Source organism: Eptatretus burgeri, chromosome 1 (assembly GCF_056783735.1).
Source record: "Eptatretus burgeri isolate ZD-2024b chromosome 1, Ebu_testis_v1, whole genome shotgun sequence".
NCBI lineage: Eukaryota > Metazoa > Chordata > Myxini > Myxiniformes > Myxinidae > Eptatretus > Eptatretus burgeri.
In genome coordinates this window covers 35,537,116-35,553,482 of record NC_140961.1, presented here as the reverse complement: position 1 = coordinate 35,553,482, position 16,367 = coordinate 35,537,116, and the positions used below count along the sequence as shown (strand labels likewise).

The following is a 16,367-nucleotide window of genomic DNA, read 5'->3' as shown; positions in this document are numbered from 1 at the left end:
TGAGATTTTCTGCCAGTCATCTATAGCCACGATGTAATCATAATAATGAGTAACAAGATTTGTTTCATTTAGCTGCCATTAACAACTCTGCGCACAAGATATGGTGAATAAATATTCGTTGATGAAGAATTGGTGCAGTTTTTTGTGTTTTTCTCAAAACTGGAAAAAATGACAGGCACTTTTGTTATGAGGGTAACGATATGCAATTATGACGTCATAACGAAGGCACCTATAACGTAATAAATAATCACAGTTATTCCCCATGAGGAGTACTTGTCATGTGCCAAGTTTCAATATTTAACTTGGTGCGGTTTCAGAGATACAGAGGTCCAAATTTGTTCGGTTTTTCCAACATGGCTGCCACACTACGTGACCTATGACGTCATACTGATGATTAAAACATTGTACATGAGTAGTCGCTCCAATGGTGAAAATTGTCTCAATCTGGCAAACGGTTGCGGATAAAAGCATTAAAGTTCTGTGCGGACAAACAAACAACCAAAAACCTCCTTTGGCGAGGGTAATAAGAAAGAAAAGACTGAGCAAAGATATAATTTATTATAGACAAAGACAAGCAGACTTGAGATTAATTACAGTTGTAAAATGAATTTATATCACAATTCTGCTTGATATTTTACAGATAATCAATCATTACAAGTGACCCCAGGTCTTTGTGGTGGAGTATCTAAAGCCTTATTACATTACTCTCATTGTTGTGGGTTCGATTCCAGTGACTGCTCAGAAGAAATGTTTTCATCCTGCGACAGAGTGGTGATCTGTCCATGATTGGTTCTTAGCCCTCAAAACGATCACAACTTATTATCTGTCACCACAAACTTATGATATGCATGTTTCCTCTCCTAATAGCACAACTCCATACAGACCCCAAATGAAACATACAGATTGGCATTCATGCCTTGGCTCCACAAGCAAGTTTGTGGCTCCATTGTCACCATACTGACATGCTCTCCACTTATCATTGGAAAAAAGGAACATGGCTGAGCCCCAATACTTTGGCTTGGCACTCGTAGCTGGTCAAGCTCACTTTCAACTGTGCCCGAACGATGTCAACACTAATGCATCATGGATGTTGACTTGAGAATGCTTCACAATCTGCCTACGCAGGAAAACTGTTAATATGTAGACAGGATAGTGACATCTTCTTGGTCACATGGACATGAAGCCTCAATGCAGCTCAGCCTTGTCTAAGCATCGAAAAATCATGAGCCATAAAATAAAGTAAAAATGAGGTATGAAGGGAATGCTGAATTTAAATGAATACCAGAACAACATGCAAGCACCAAAATTAATAGGGATATCAGGACCGAAGAACGCCACACAGGAAATCGTCCAATAACAAGATCAGCAGGACAACAAGGAACACAAGAACCGCACAATTCAACAACATCAGTACCTCATATGACTGCACATTTTCCAAACAATTTACTTACCACATCCTGGAAGTTCATTAGGAGTGTATGCAGATGAGTCATGGTGTCAGGCTGGTGTTGGAGTTGAAGTCGTAAAGCATACATAGAGGTGGCAAGGCATGTTGGATCTGGCTGTCGAATGAACTCTCTCAAGCCTGACAGCAAATCCAGTAGTTGCTTCTCCGAAATCGGTGCAGGCTCACCATTCTACAAACATACAAATATTACTCTCACACAACGATGTATAATCATTCTCACCATCGTCACCACAATAAAAAGGAGAACGGCACGGTCGGGCGCATACCTCCGCTATGCTGAACAGTTTACGTTTTGTATCCCAATGATAGGCTGGATCTACATCCAGACCTTAATCAAAATTGAATAGGCTTGTTCTTGTAAACCTACCCAATTCATCCACCAGGTTTTGTCATAACCTGTCCACAACTTTTTGAAATATCATGCTACAGTGGCCTGCAAAAGTATTCAACCCTTCCAAAGTTTTCACATTTTTATGCCACCTCAGCTTATTTTATGATACTTTTGATTCAAATGTAATATATAGTGTCTTCACAAGCTACTCCAAAGTAATGAAGTCAAAAAATGGAGATAAAATGTGAACAAGTTAGACTAACAGATAAAATTAGATGATTTTCAGTTGTATAAGTATTCAAAACCTTTTCCTAATTAATCCGAAATCACAACAAGAACAAATTATTTGTTTGAAAAGTAACAAAATAAGTGTAATATGTTTCACCTTTATGTAATCAGTGGTTTAATTTTAAAACTAGAACGGGCACTCATAGAGCGCATACCTTCGCCGCCACTACTTTTTTTGTTCTTGGTATGAGTGTGGGGAACTGGTTTCATATGAATGGTCTTATGACACAAACCACATATCTATAATGTCATGACCCCCACCCGACTTTCGGGGGCTACGGACTAAACAACAATCAACTCACGTCGTTTTGGCGAGTCTTCACTCGCAAGCTCGGTGAATACAACGTTTCAACAAGAGAAGGTAATCTCGTTTGATGCTGGTTTCATGCAAATCGAATAAGAATTGACTGAGTTATGCCGAAAACCGCATATTTTTCAAGGGCGTGACCCCCCCCCGACATTTTACCCCAACTGGTGACATGTGTTATGACGTCATTGTGTCACAAGATTGGGCATTAAATTCTGAACATTTTGGTGCTGGGTTCATGTAAAGCGGACAAGAATTGACCGCGTTATGACAAAAACCGCATATTTTTCAAGGTCGTGACCCCCCTGACCTTTGACCCCTAACCGGTAACAAGAGTATGGGCGTCATTGTGTCATATTGCATATCACAAGATGAAGCGTTGAATTCTGAACATTTTGGCGTTAGTTGCATGCAAATTGAATAAAAATTGACCATGTTATCGTAAAAAGACGATTTTGACCTTTTCGTGACCTTGACCTTGACCTTTGATCCGAACGATCCCAAAATCTAATCGAATGCTTCCTGGCTAATAACCAATCATCCCACCAAATTTCATGCAATTTGGTTTAATATTTTTTGAGTTATACGAATCACAAGATTACAAATAAATAAATAAATACATGCTGACCAAAACATAACCTTTCGCAGAATGCGAAGGTAATTAAGCTCCCTGACTGAGCTAAGGAGTTTTAAGGTGCAACTCATTTGGTCAACCAACAAGGCAAACATGAAGACCAAGGAGCTTTCCAATGAAGTCAGACAAAGTGGTGGAGAAGCACATTCAGGTGAGGGTTATAAGAAGACTCGAAAGTCACTCATTATCCATTTGAGTACGGTTTGGTGAAATCCATCATTAAGAAGTGGAAGATGTATAATACCACCCAGACTCTACCCAGATCAGGCCACCCATCCAAACTCTACAGCAGGCAAGCAGGAACCTGGTTTTTGGATGTCACTGCAAATCCAAAAATGACTTAGAAAGATGTGCAAGGCTCTATGTCCGAGAGGGGGTCAGTGTTCACCAATCAACAATATCCTGTCCCCTTCACAAAGCTGGACTCTATGGACAGGTGGGATTCAGTCATTACTGAACAAGGACAAATGTGTCCAAGAGCCATGTCCTAAAGGTTTTGTCTTCACCAGAAGAACAACAAGAAGAGGAAAAAAGAATTAAAAAAAACAAAAAAACAACAACTGATATTTCGTCGCGTGCCGTCACGTCACGTCCGTCATGGACGATCTTCGTTCATGACGAGAAAATAGTGTATTTACGAAATTACAATATTGTTGCGAATTTGCGCCCGCCGGCGTGCGAACGGCCACGTAACTCGAATCGCTGCACCTCGCCCACCGGACGGACAATTCAATCGTGACCCTCCAGGAACAACGCCGGGAGCTAGTCACGGATGGGGGTTTAACCTCACCACGATCGTGCCAATTGCCCACCCGCGCAGGATAGGGTTGCTCGCCAAATTCGATCTACCTAAGTACCTGCGCGAATGGTCGACCGGGCGATCGTACCACGCCACAGGCTGACTCCGGACACGAACCGCTTAAGCGGTTCGTTCCGTGCTACAGTGATAACCGAGCGGTGTTATCGTCGGCCTTGACGGTTCCGATTAATTACCGGGATGTTGCACCCACTACGAACCCCTTACGTGAAGCAGGATGGAGAGGCAAACAAAGGAAAGGACGCAGCGAAACGGGGAACAAGTTCACACAAGCACGTTTAATTCACACAGACCAGCACGGAAGGCACGTATTTACAGCAAAAGAAAAATGCACATAAAAGGCAAAGGAAAAGTTAAAACCGAATAAGCAATTATTCACAGCACAGTCATTTACACTATTCTACTTTACAGGACACGGCGCCACACCATTCATACAAAAACCCAAAATAAATGATTGAAAGAGCGTGACCGTAGGGAGCTCCCCGAGCTGGTGTCCACCGTGATCCGGCTCCGCCAGCACTGCCGATCCCCTCAAGGCGCCCTCGGTCCTGAGCTACCCAACCAGCACGGTCCGGCGAGCGAGGTCGAGTCCACGAGCCTCCGCATCCGCTCGCACTTCTCCTCAGGAACTCCACTCAGCTCTCCACGCTCGCGTTCAGCCTTTTCCGCCGAGCTCTCCTCACTCGCTCGTGTTCGGCCTTTTCCCGCCGAGCTCTCCTCACTCGCTCGCGTTCAGCCTTTCCCGCCGAGCTCTCCTCACTCGCTCGCGTTCGCGTTCAGCCTTTCCCGCCGAGCTCTCCTCACTCGCTCGCGTTCGGCCTTTTCCCGCCGAGCTCTCCTCACTCGCTCGCTTTCGCGTTCGGCCTTTTCCCGCCGAGCTCTCCTCACTCGCTCGCTTTCGCGTTCGGCCTTTTCCCGCCGAGCTCTCCTCACTCGCTCGCATTCGGCCTTTTCCCGCCGAGCTCTCCTCACTCGCGCGCATTCAGCCTTTCCCGCCGAGCTCTCCTCACTCGCTCGCGTTCGGCCTTTTCCCGCCGAGCTCTCCTCACTCGCTCGCGTTCAGCCTAAAACTCAACTTCACTGTCCTTCGCGTTTTCGTTCTGCCCCTTTTTCTTCAGCAAGCCCCGCCCCTTGCGCTCGCGTTCTGCCCCCTTTTTCACAAAGCCCCGCCCCCTCTCAACACCCGCCCCTCCTTCCAGAACATGCTGGAAACCTCTGGAAGGAGGGGTCTTCCGCCCAATCGGCGACGCTCGCACTGCCGTGGCATTCTTCCTCTTCCCTCGCAGGGTGAAATCCACCGCGGCGGCGCCATTCGTTCGGGGGAGGGGGGGGAACGGGGGCCGCCTGCTTTCCCTCGTCGAAGGCCAGGCCTCTGGCAACCGTGTGCCGAGTCAGAACGCGGTGGTTGTTGAGGTGGCGTGGTTTGGTGTGGTTGGCGCTGTGGTGGGGATGGCGTGGTTGTTGAGATGCTGTTTGTTTGAAATAAAAGATAGAACAGAAAAATGGCTAACTCAAAGCGTCGCAGCCCGGATGGATCACATAAATTCCCTCTATATAACGGGTTTGGGCTAACTACACATGTACTTACAGAAATATCTCACCTGGGGCCCCTTGATGGTGTAATGCGAATTTCCACAACCGTAGCAATATATTAAATGGAATAATCTTTAAATAGTAACGTGAACTTTTCGAAACTTAAAAGCAAATGTCCGAATATATTTAAAAGTTCATGATAGACGCTCTCAAAAGGCACCCTCAATAGTCCAGCAGCGTAGTCTGATATTTCAGATCAATTGTATCAAATTTGCATAAAAGCACCAAAATTGGTACACATGTAGAATAATGTATTCCGAACAATTCCAGATATGGAGCCACCCGAGATTGTGCCTTGGTCAGCTTCGGCGACCATTTTCCAAAATGGCCGCCATTCTATTTTAGCAAAATTGGCTATATGCTCTTATTTTCTTATTGTATTGCTGGTAGATATTATGAAAGTATAAAATTCAGTAAATTGACCATGAAAAGGCGTATTCAAATATTATGAGCCAGTATTTTCGGTAAAAAAGGCATTATTTGATTTGTAAATTGCTGCTCTCCTGAAACTTTGATGAAAAGTACCCATTATTGCCTGGAGAAGAAGAGTCAAATGATATTCATCACATTCAATGGGTTTGGAATCAACAAAAATTGCCTTATAGATTACATACTTTACTCTATTTTGAAAAGGGAACTGATAATCGTGATAATGACAAACTCAGAAAATGTAGTCAAATTATTGCGCACTTCACTTTGAAGCGGCTACGGTTTACTGTCTACTACCATTCTACCAGGACACATGGTACATGCATACATCAGTCTAGTACAATATGAGTTTCTGAGCTCAAGTGTACTGGCTCTGGATCAAGAAGTCAACACTTTTACAAACAATGCGACTTTGCATTTTCACATTCTAAGCTAGGCCAACATCTCAGTCTGTGTCTACTGCGTCTGTCTACTGGCATTCTCCTTCACAAGCACACAGTCCAGTGCATTGCAGATTAGCCTTCTTGCATTTGCAGCGGTTTCTACAGCCTTTTTTGCAGCCGCACGACACCAGCTCGAAGCAGCTTTTTGAAGCCTCAGGGAGTGTGGTCCAGAGCGGTTCGTAGGACCCATCCTCTGTTTGCCGCTAGCCCCAGCTTGTTGGTGATGGAAGCACGGGTTGAGGGACCAAGACCTGCCCCCAGACATAGCCACCCTGGAAGACTGATCTCTTCACATGCTGTTCCAAAGCATCGTAGGTCGATGGGATGCGCTGGATGGAGTTCCTCTTGGCGAAGAGTTTCTTTCTGGCCTCGTTGACATCCGTATATGGACTGGTGCGGTCACAGAGGAGCACCACAAACCTTTCAATGCAGTGCATTGTGTCATCCTGGATGTTGACTGGCATGGTGGTCAGGGTCACAAGAGAATCTGTCAGTTCTGGAAACGAGTTCCATGTAGCCCAGGCAGATTTCTTCCCATGCCCCACGAATGTCGATACCGTGTCACATCCGGTCATGGCGTGGAAGACAGGGAGGGCACGTGCCTTCTGTGGACTGAGGGAGGCAGCTATTTCATGGGCAGGGATGTAGCGGTAGTTCTTGCCTGTCCCAAAGGCAATCCAGAGTTCATCCACGCATGGTAGTGCCTGGGCTACCATCACCGCCAATACGACGACGTCGATATTTACGGTTCGAACTTGAATCCGACAGTGGTCATGTTCTGCGGCATGGGCCACATGTAGCATGATGCGAGTGTCCGCCTCTTCTTGACCGCATGGAGCCAGAGAGCTTTCATCTTCCTGCCTTGGAAGTCAGATGACTGCTTCATCATCAGTGACTACCAACTCCTTTGCCTCGTCATGGAAGGACTGCACCAGCACATCGGACAGGAAGGTGAAGAGCTCCACCTTGTTTGCGTCGACACGTAGGAAACTCTGCCAGTTTCCTGGTATGGCTGCGGTGCTCACCACGCGCCGTCGCACCCCTTTTCCTCATTTCTCCCTTGTCGCCGTCTTCAAGGAGCCATCTTTGTAGCTATCCCAAACGAGGTCGAGACGTGAAGCACGACGCAGCTGCCCCTCAACGTATGGGATGAAGACTTGGTGGGCATATTCTTCAAATGTCTTGGCAGTGCCAGGCTTCAACATCTGCACGATGACGGTGCCGTCAAGGACAACAGAAGTGACAGCAGGTGCATCAGACTGAGCTTCAGCAATGCCTTCAAGGCACACCAGCAAGTCGCTTTTGCTACCCAGGTACAGCTTACCTGCATCAGATAACACGGGAGGGCATGCTTGATTTTCATGACGGAAGAACTCGTCCAGGTTCCCATCGCGGTTCTGGCAGCCAATGTAGAGCCTTGCAAATAAGGCCATATCATTCTTCACAGATGCTTCCTTTCTTTTGGGTGCTTTTGGTCTTCTGTCTGTTCCGAAGAGGGGGAGTTTGTTCCTCTTTATAGGTTCGTCAATAGTCTTGGTTCTGTCGATGAGGCAATCCTTTGAGTATGCCTGAAACTGTTCTTGTCCAATCTGCTTGGCAGTGCGAACTGTTTCAATCACTGCAGGATCGGCAATCTCCTTGGTGTCTAGGACCAGCAAATCTGGACTATCCTCCTCGAAGGGATTCCCCAGCTCTTCAATGACAGCCACAAGTGATTGTACATCTTTGGCAAATGCTTCCTGTGCACGCGGTGTTTCTTCATGGTGACGTGTCTCCTCATTGGCATTTGGATTGGCACCACCACAACAAAATACTTCTGAACCTGTCACTGATGCTATGTGCGAAAATGGATTTTCCCATAAAAATGACCATTTTTCCCCAATACAATGGTTGGAAATATAATACATCAACACAAATGACATTTGTATTGTTTTCCTTTGTAAATGCACATCACATGGAGTATTTATCACCTCTGAGAAACCTACAAAGAGAATAACAATGACAGATATCCCATGTTGTTAAAGTAGAATGGCGGCCATTTTCCAAAATGGCCGCCAAAGCTGACCAAGGCAAAATCTCGAGTGGCTCCATATCCAGAATTGTTCAGAATACATTAGTCAACATATGTACCAATTTTGGTGCTTTTATGAAAAGTCGAACAATTGGTTTGCGATGCTGCAGTACTACAATGCGAGGATGTGTACAGGTGTTTAGTATTTAAGGAGATCCGGATCCTGTATATAAAAGAGCCGAGTCCAAAAGGTTTTGTCTTCACAAGAAGAACAACAAGAAGAACAAGAAGAAGAAGAAGAATGCCGAGCTCTCTTCGAGCAGCGTTCGCTATGAGAGACGCTGCTAAAAATATGCATGAAGCTCCTCGGAAGATTGCGAAAAAGCATCTTCATGATACTGCAGGCATCTGCAACTGGCCCAGACGGCATCAGCTCATATGTCCTAAACACCAGCTCTGCTGCTCTTGCTCACCCACTCTCTGTTCTATTCACCCTCTCATTTGCTCAAGGTCATCTGCCATCTGCTTGGAAATCAGCAAACATTACCACTCTGCATAAAAAGGTGCAAAAACTGATCCCTGGAATCTACAGACCAATCAGCCTTCTCCCAACCATCAGCAAGGTTATGGAATCCATCATCGCTTCAGACATTAAATCCTTCCTCATCTCCAGTGGGTTGATTTCCAATCATTAATATGGATTGAGACCAGGCCACTCTACCCTGGATATGCTGCTTCTGTTCTCCCAACAATGGATGGAGATCCTCAATGCTAGACATGAAATCAGAGCCATCGCCCTAGACATATTGCATGCCTTTGATATAGTCTGGCACCCTGCCTGCCCTGCTCACCAAAATCTCTTCCTATGGTATCCAAGGACATCTCCAATTATGGCACGCAGGTCTGTAGAGACCTACCCCAAAATACTCATAGCAGTCATTGCTGTTAAAGCTGCTTCCACCAAGTACTGACCTAAGGGGCTGAATACTTTTGCAACTCGTGAATTTTGATCTGTACATGTTTATTACAGGTATTCTGGACATGTAATCTCCTTCAACTATTACAGTGTTTAGTTTGATCTCTTGTTGCAGCCAACATGTGGCTCTTCATGGAGTTTTCTCATCCCCTCTTTCTGTCCAGGTTGGAGTTGCTTAATGCAATGTTCTTGGCCCTGTTATTTTTCTGGTTTTCATCAATGATCTCTCTGACTCTCTGGAAAATCCTCTTTATCTCTTTGCTGTTAATTCCACCCTCTGCTGTACCATCTGTCATCCCTCAGATCAGCAAGCAGCAGCCTCTTCGCTCTCTGCAGATTTGGATAAAATCACAAGCAGGTCCAACACGTAGAACATGTCTTTCAACCCTGACAAATCTCACAATCTCACGATGTCTCTCCGAAAGGACTGTCTGGAACCCGCCCCCATGTACTTTCTCAACAATCCTCTTGAAGAAGTCCTTCCATTCAAGCTTCAAGGTCTCACTATCTGCCATGATCTTTCTTGAGAAAGCCACATTTCCAAGCTCGCCTCCAAAGCCAGTCGCTGACTGGGAAGCCTCCATCGTGCAAAGTCCTTCCTTGGCACACCTGAGCTCCTAACCACATACAAAGCTTTCGTCTGCAGCCTGATGGAGTACTGCTCTCCTCTCTGGGCTGGTGCTCCTACCTCTCACCTTTCTCGGCTTCATGCTGTGGCATTTAGGATCATTGGTATCTCCCGCGATGAGACTGAGTCTTTGGGTCTCTCACTCTCTCACTGCAGGCAGGTCAGTGGTCTTTCTCTCTTCTACCGTGTCCTCTCTGGCTTCGCCCCCCACCTACCGCTCTGTCTGAGATATGTCCCCCCCCTATATTTCCGCATGGTGCTCAAGGTCTACAAGCAACACCCTTCTGGTAAAACTACCAAAATCAAGAATCACTGCTCAACTTCACTCTTTCATTCCTCTTTTTTTCCCACCTCCGGAACAAACTCCCACATTCTTTTCAATCCCATCTTCCCTCCAGGTCTTCAAAACAGCTGTTCACCACCATCTTTTATCTTCCCCCATCCAAAACCTTGATCTTTCCTACCCCTGCTAATCCACCCCAATCCCTCATCCTTCAAATACCCTGCTTTCCTTCCTGAAAGTCCCTGTCATGTCCATCTTGTTTACCCTGTGCACCCCACCCCATCCCTCTCTCTTCCACAGATCTCCTCATGTCTCTGTTCCCACAATTTTTCTTTCCTTCTCCCGCCCCTCTTGTCTCCTGCTCCCCTTGTTGTGCATTTATGTGTGTTAGCTCTCATATGAGCCTCGACATTGTATCCAAAAAAAAAAGGTTTGTGGTCAGACGAGACAAAAATTGAACATTTTGGTTTCAATTCAAAGCGTTACGTCTGGCACAAGCCGAAAACTGCACATCACCCAGTCAACACCATCTCTACTATCAAGCATTGTGTTGGCAGCATCATGTTATGGAGCTGCTTTTCATCAGCAGGAATTGGCAAGCTTGTCTGGATGGAAGGGCAATGGACGGTGCAAAGCACAGGGGAATCCTTGATGAAAACCTGCTCGAGTCAGCCATGAATCAGAAAGTGGGTCGGAGATTCACATTTCAGCAGGACAATGATCCGAAGCACAAAGCTAAAGCAACACTGGAGTGGCTGAAAACGAAGAAAATAGATGGTCTTGAGTTGCCCAGTTAAAGTCCTGACTTGAACCTAAATTAAACATTTATGGCGAGACTTGAAGATTACAGCCCATCGATGATCCCCATCAAACTTGGAAGAACTAGAGCAATTGTCACCTGAAGAATGAGCAAATATTTCACCATGTCAATGTGCAAGGCTGTAGAGACCTACCCAAAAATACTCATAGCAGTCATTGCTGTTAAAGCTGCTTCCACCAAGTACTGACCTAAGGGGCTGAATACTTTTGCAACTCGTGAATTTTGATCTGTACATGTTTATTACAGGTATTCTGGACATGTAATCTCCTTCAACTATTACAGTGTTTAGTTTGATCTCTTCAGTTATGAATAAAAAAGTTCATTTGGTAAAATTGTTTCTGCATAATTCATGTAAATGTGGTGTTATTGGTAAGGGGTCAATACTTTTGCATACCACTGTATGTATCGTTTTTGGCTCCATTTTCTCAGTGAAGAATAACTTTTAAAATTCTCATATCCGGATCTGGATCTTCACCAAAATCAAATAAATTTGTCCTCATCACAAACCTAGCCTGTCCACACAGTTTCATCCGAATCCATCCCCTACTTTTTGAGATATCCTACTCACAGACAAATAGATGACAGAAAAACAGGGGTGAAAACATAACCCCCATCCACCTTCGTGGTGGGGGTAATAACCACATTCTCATTACCTTAGCTTTTATACCTCTCGCCGAGGGACTCTGTCTCTCATATACTGTACATAATCGAATTACTGGTGAAGATGGTTAGCAACAATTTTAGAAACTGAAATGTAAATGAAAGGTTGAAGAAGTCACAAAAACCTTAAAGAGGAGCTGATGCAAATGGCCAGCTAGATGTTGTTCTTCAGAAGCAAGGATGCGATGCAGTGTTGCTCGCCTCTCGCTGTCCTTGCGTAGAAGGAACAGGCTTGGTTCTGCTTCATCAGGTGATGGAGGTGCGCTGTGCTCCTCACCCTGCCATGCCTCTTCTGGTAGGCTGCAAACACCACGTTTTGTTTTTTTACAAAGTACAAATAGTGCAGATTTATACGATAATGATGCAAAAAGAGTCATGCTAGTGACGATACAAAGACAAAGAAGATGGAAGCCATTTTGGGAAATATTGCAAGATTGATTATCGACAACCACCATGATTTGCATAACAACTTCTCACCCCAGAAAGATCTTTGGTTGTGCTATAATTGGTTGAGCAGTTCGAGATCTCCTAGGAACTGGGGTGTCTGACTCAGAGGACGATGAGCCGTGCTCACTGCCCGTACTGCTCGTGTCAATGTGAATTGGCACAGACACACTCCGACCATAATCTTGGGGAATGGGGGACAGGGAACAGTGGGAAAGATTAATGAAATAAATGATTGGAAATATGTGTATAAATGCAACGCAGTTGTGGGATTAACAAGACTTTGGATTTTTTGAGCAAAGCTGGGCAAAAAGTAGGTCGAGAAAATCTGAAAGGAACTGCAGAAATTTTTAAAAAGAACAAGGGATTTAATTTTTTGACAAACAATGACGTGTGAAAGGACATGACTCCATAAGGAGGCAAGAATAATAATAAAAAGAATTAAATCCACATATAATGGAAGAAGGTAGAATTAAAGATTAATGATGAATGAAATGATGATGAAAGAGCAGCAGGTTCAATACTATGACTGCCAAAAATCAAACAAAGCATTGTTTATTCATTTTTATTATTTTGTATCGAGGCTGATGAAAGAGGGATGTGATGGTCAAAGGCAGCAAACTGAAAGTGGGGGCATTGGGGCCACATTAACACAAGTAAGGGGATGAATGAACATGAAAAGAGGGGAAAAGTAGAGAAGGAAACACTAACCTGTGAGTAAGTCTGTTGGGTTGGGTTAATCGGGATAGAAAAGATTATGGTTATTGATTGGGGATGATGGTATACCACCCGCTTGAAGTATCTTCCCAGAGGGAATTGCTTTTATCGGCAGTTCATACAAACAGGAGAGAGGCAGAAGAAGAAAAGAGTGGAGGTTGGTGTTAAACATGGATTTTGGAGTTCAACCAGGAGGGGTAACTGGAAGAATGCGTACATTCTGAAGATGCTGTGATTTGTCAACGGGCTGAGAAAGCAGTGGGAACTGGGCCGCAGGAGAAGCAGTAAAAAACAGAGGTCACACCTGTCTGAGAGCAACAGATCTTGTGCATTGGCCTCATCATGGGAGGTGCTAATAATGTTGAGAGCTTCAAGTTATACAGAATCAAGAAAGACGGATGTGATGCTGGGGCATCAGCCCATAAGATGTAACCCTACTCCACTGAGCTATAAACAATGGCCTTGTGGGATGCAAGTTATTCTGATTTTTCAAGGAATTAAATGGAATGACAGAGGATGCCCTCCCTGTCTGTGGCTGACAAAAGAGACTTGCTTTATGGTCAGCCCAGGTCATGACTGATGTAAGACAGAGAAGTTCAAGATACTGAAGCTCTTCTTGTGGCTGACCGTTGAAATAGACAGGTGGCTTATTTTGATGCTTCTTCTCGAGTGAGAGGATGAGACTGAGATTTTCCAGGATTGAAGGACATTAATTAGTCAAACAAGCATCCTTACTATAATTCACAGACCGGCGTTTGTGTATTTGTTTGTGACGCTACTCCTCCTACAGTTCTGGGCAGATTACATCCATACTTGCTACATAGGATCAGTATGCCTCCTAATAATGTATAGGGGTGTTTTTATCTTTGCCAGTGTTCTTGTGGGATGGGGGATGGGGATGGGGTGGGGGGGGGTGAACACATATTCTCTATGTAAATGTGTATCATCTAGTGCCGCATTCAGGTGGGGGAGGGTATTACAAGCTCCACCATATTTACAGTACAGTATTCCTGTCCCCACGTTTTCAAGTGCAGTGAGGTGTTTTGAATTACAAGCAGTAGGTATGCTTTTGCTTCATGCACGTAACCGGGTTGTTGTTTTTTGCCTATAAAGAGCTGTCAGTTGCCTATGCATCACCCAAATAAAGGTATATGTCACAAGAATGTGTTGCATGCTTGGAACAAGATCACCCACAGGGCAGGTACTCTGCTCGTCTAATCAATTCCAGATCGTGATAAGCGATAGCTGCTGTCTGCCCATCAGTGGGATGTTGTGTTGTACGACACAATGTTGAGTCATTCTGTAAAAGGAAGAGAGATTCATAGCATCAGAGAGGTTGTTTATGTGCATGAGGGACAAAACTTGACCGAAGATACTGTCCTGGAGCACTTCAGCCGACTGAAGGAGAGGATAGGAGATGGTACCATTCATTGCTAGCAACACATTGACTGTGTGAGTGGAGTAGGTCAGAAAGCCAGACTATACAATGCCCAAGATACATCCAGGGGTCGACCATGACCTTGTTTGGGATTTGGGATCTCTGACCATTGCTAAGAGAGAAGCAAGACCATACCCATAGTTGAGTGACAACACCAGAATCAAAACTGATTGTCAGAGATCAGACTGTTTGAAAAGAGGAAAGAAGACATCAGCAGCATCGATGGATTCCATAACTTTGTTAGCCCGTCCTCCGTGCGACGCGAGACAGAGTTTTGCAATCACTTCTGTCTGTGTGTGTGTCTATCCTGGCCGTAACTTTTTTTTAGCTTTTGCGATCAAATTTTCCACACAGCTTTATTATGGAGAATATGGAGAAGCCAAATTAATAAGGTCAAAAGGTAAATGTCACATAAAATCATCAATTTTCATCCAATTGACCTGAACTTTTAAGAATTGCATTTTGGGTCACTGAATTGGTTCACCAAGCAAAATCTAGAAGCAGATTTTTTTTTCACATCAAAAGGTCAAAGATCAAGCTTGCATAAAATATCAATATGTATGACCCAATATGAAATATCAATATGTAAGACCCAGTATAACAATATGACCCAATTTATCGAGTATAACCTGTGTTCTGTCAAGAAGGTCAAGGTCACAAATTCAATTTCCATCTGATTGCTTTTAAATTTGAGCAGGGTTTACATACTGGGTCACTGAAGCTTATTGCTTTTGAGGTCAAAAGGTCAAGGTCACCTAAAATCGTCAATCCTTTTGTATTGTTACTGATCTGATTTTGGTGAGATTCGGATCCTGATCTGGATGCGAGAATTGTTTGATTTTTAAAGCGATTCTTCACCATTGAGAGATTGGGGCAAAAACGATACATAACCTGATATTTCAAAAATGTATTGATTGGGCCCGATATGTTCTCATGGATCAGGCATTACGCGGTGGAGGTATGCGCTCTACTGAGTGCCCTTCTAGTTTTTTTGAGCTGTTTTTGTCATGTTTAGCATAAGGAAGAAGAAGAAGTCCGAATACAAAGCGGACGCGGACGGGCTTTGCATTTTCAGATGCTTTCTTGTCTAGTTTATATTTGGAAGCAAGCTCACTGGTCTGTCGTTGAAAGTGTTTTTTTTCACACCCTTTTTGCGGAAGTTTGTTGACTTCCAAGCTCAGAGGAGGTGGCCAAAGAAGAATTACAAGCTGAAGAGTTCAGACTGAGAAGCAAGAGCAGCAGAGCGAGATTTGAGAAGATGGGCAATGATGCAATCTGGGCCTGTTGTCAATGCAGGTCCAAGGCTAATTATAACTTTCTCTCCATTTTCCGATCATAAAGAAACAAAGTCCAGTAGGCAGTGGGTGCAAAGGGGGCAAGATGGAGGAAAAACCAGTGGTATAAATCCTTCCATATTCGCACGACAAACCCTAAAATAAAAATCAATAAAGCACTCCCCTAAATACCTTAAGGGACCACTTCATCCTGCACACATACTTTTCTCATACCTGGTCCAGTCTTCTGCCCTCTGCGCCTAGCTCCCCATCCTGCACCCCTCAGGAACGGTTGTTGCAGAAGCTCCACAGTGTGTGCCCTGCGTTCTGGCTCTGGCTCAAAACACAGGAGCAAAAACGAACGAGCTTCTGGAGAAAGGGTCTCTGGAATCTCAGGGTGGATCTTAAACATGCCCACCTTGGCAGAAGGTTGTGAGGGTGGAAGAGGGGACAATAGTATGGGATTATTAAGGCAGTCAAGACTGATTACAATGTTCATTGGCTTGGATGGATATCCAGGCTCTGTGGTGTGATACCATTAACTGATGTCTCAGAGGAGATATTAATCAAATATCCTGCAAACAGTCCTCTTTGTTTACATCCTAAACATAATCACATTTGAACAACCTTCTACTTCACTATTGGCCTCAGTCTCCAAAATAGCTTCCCTTCTGCTGTATAGAAGACATGCTTGTTGCATGCTCTTGAAGGAAGGGCAGGCAGGATAGCCTAGACTCTAGGCCCAAGAGGTATGCAACCTCACCTCCAAGCTGTCTCGCCTGGGTTTGAATCCCAACCGAGCGATA

General features: G+C 44.6%; 2 protein-coding genes across 2 annotated transcripts in view; one reads left to right on the top strand and one right to left on the bottom strand.

Annotated features, from left to right (window-relative positions):
• Nucleotides 1–16,367, top strand: part of LOC147034221 (uncharacterized) — a 150,708-nt gene that overhangs the window by 23,841 nt on the left and 110,500 nt on the right. The window lies entirely within an intron of this gene.
• The window catches only part of LOC147034224 (mitogen-activated protein kinase kinase kinase 15-like), an 87,442-nt gene that overhangs the window by 12,400 nt on the left and 58,675 nt on the right, over nt 1–16,367 (bottom strand). The window contains exons 19-22 of the mRNA XM_085878810.1: nt 15,796–15,979; nt 12,166–12,316; nt 11,814–11,988; nt 1,452–1,637 (exon numbers count right to left, since the gene is read on the bottom strand). Coding sequence (XP_085734936.1) covers nt 1,452–1,637; nt 11,814–11,988; nt 12,166–12,316; nt 15,796–15,979 — 696 coding nt within the window. The remainder of the gene's footprint in view (nt 1–1,451; nt 1,638–11,813; nt 11,989–12,165; nt 12,317–15,795; nt 15,980–16,367) is intronic.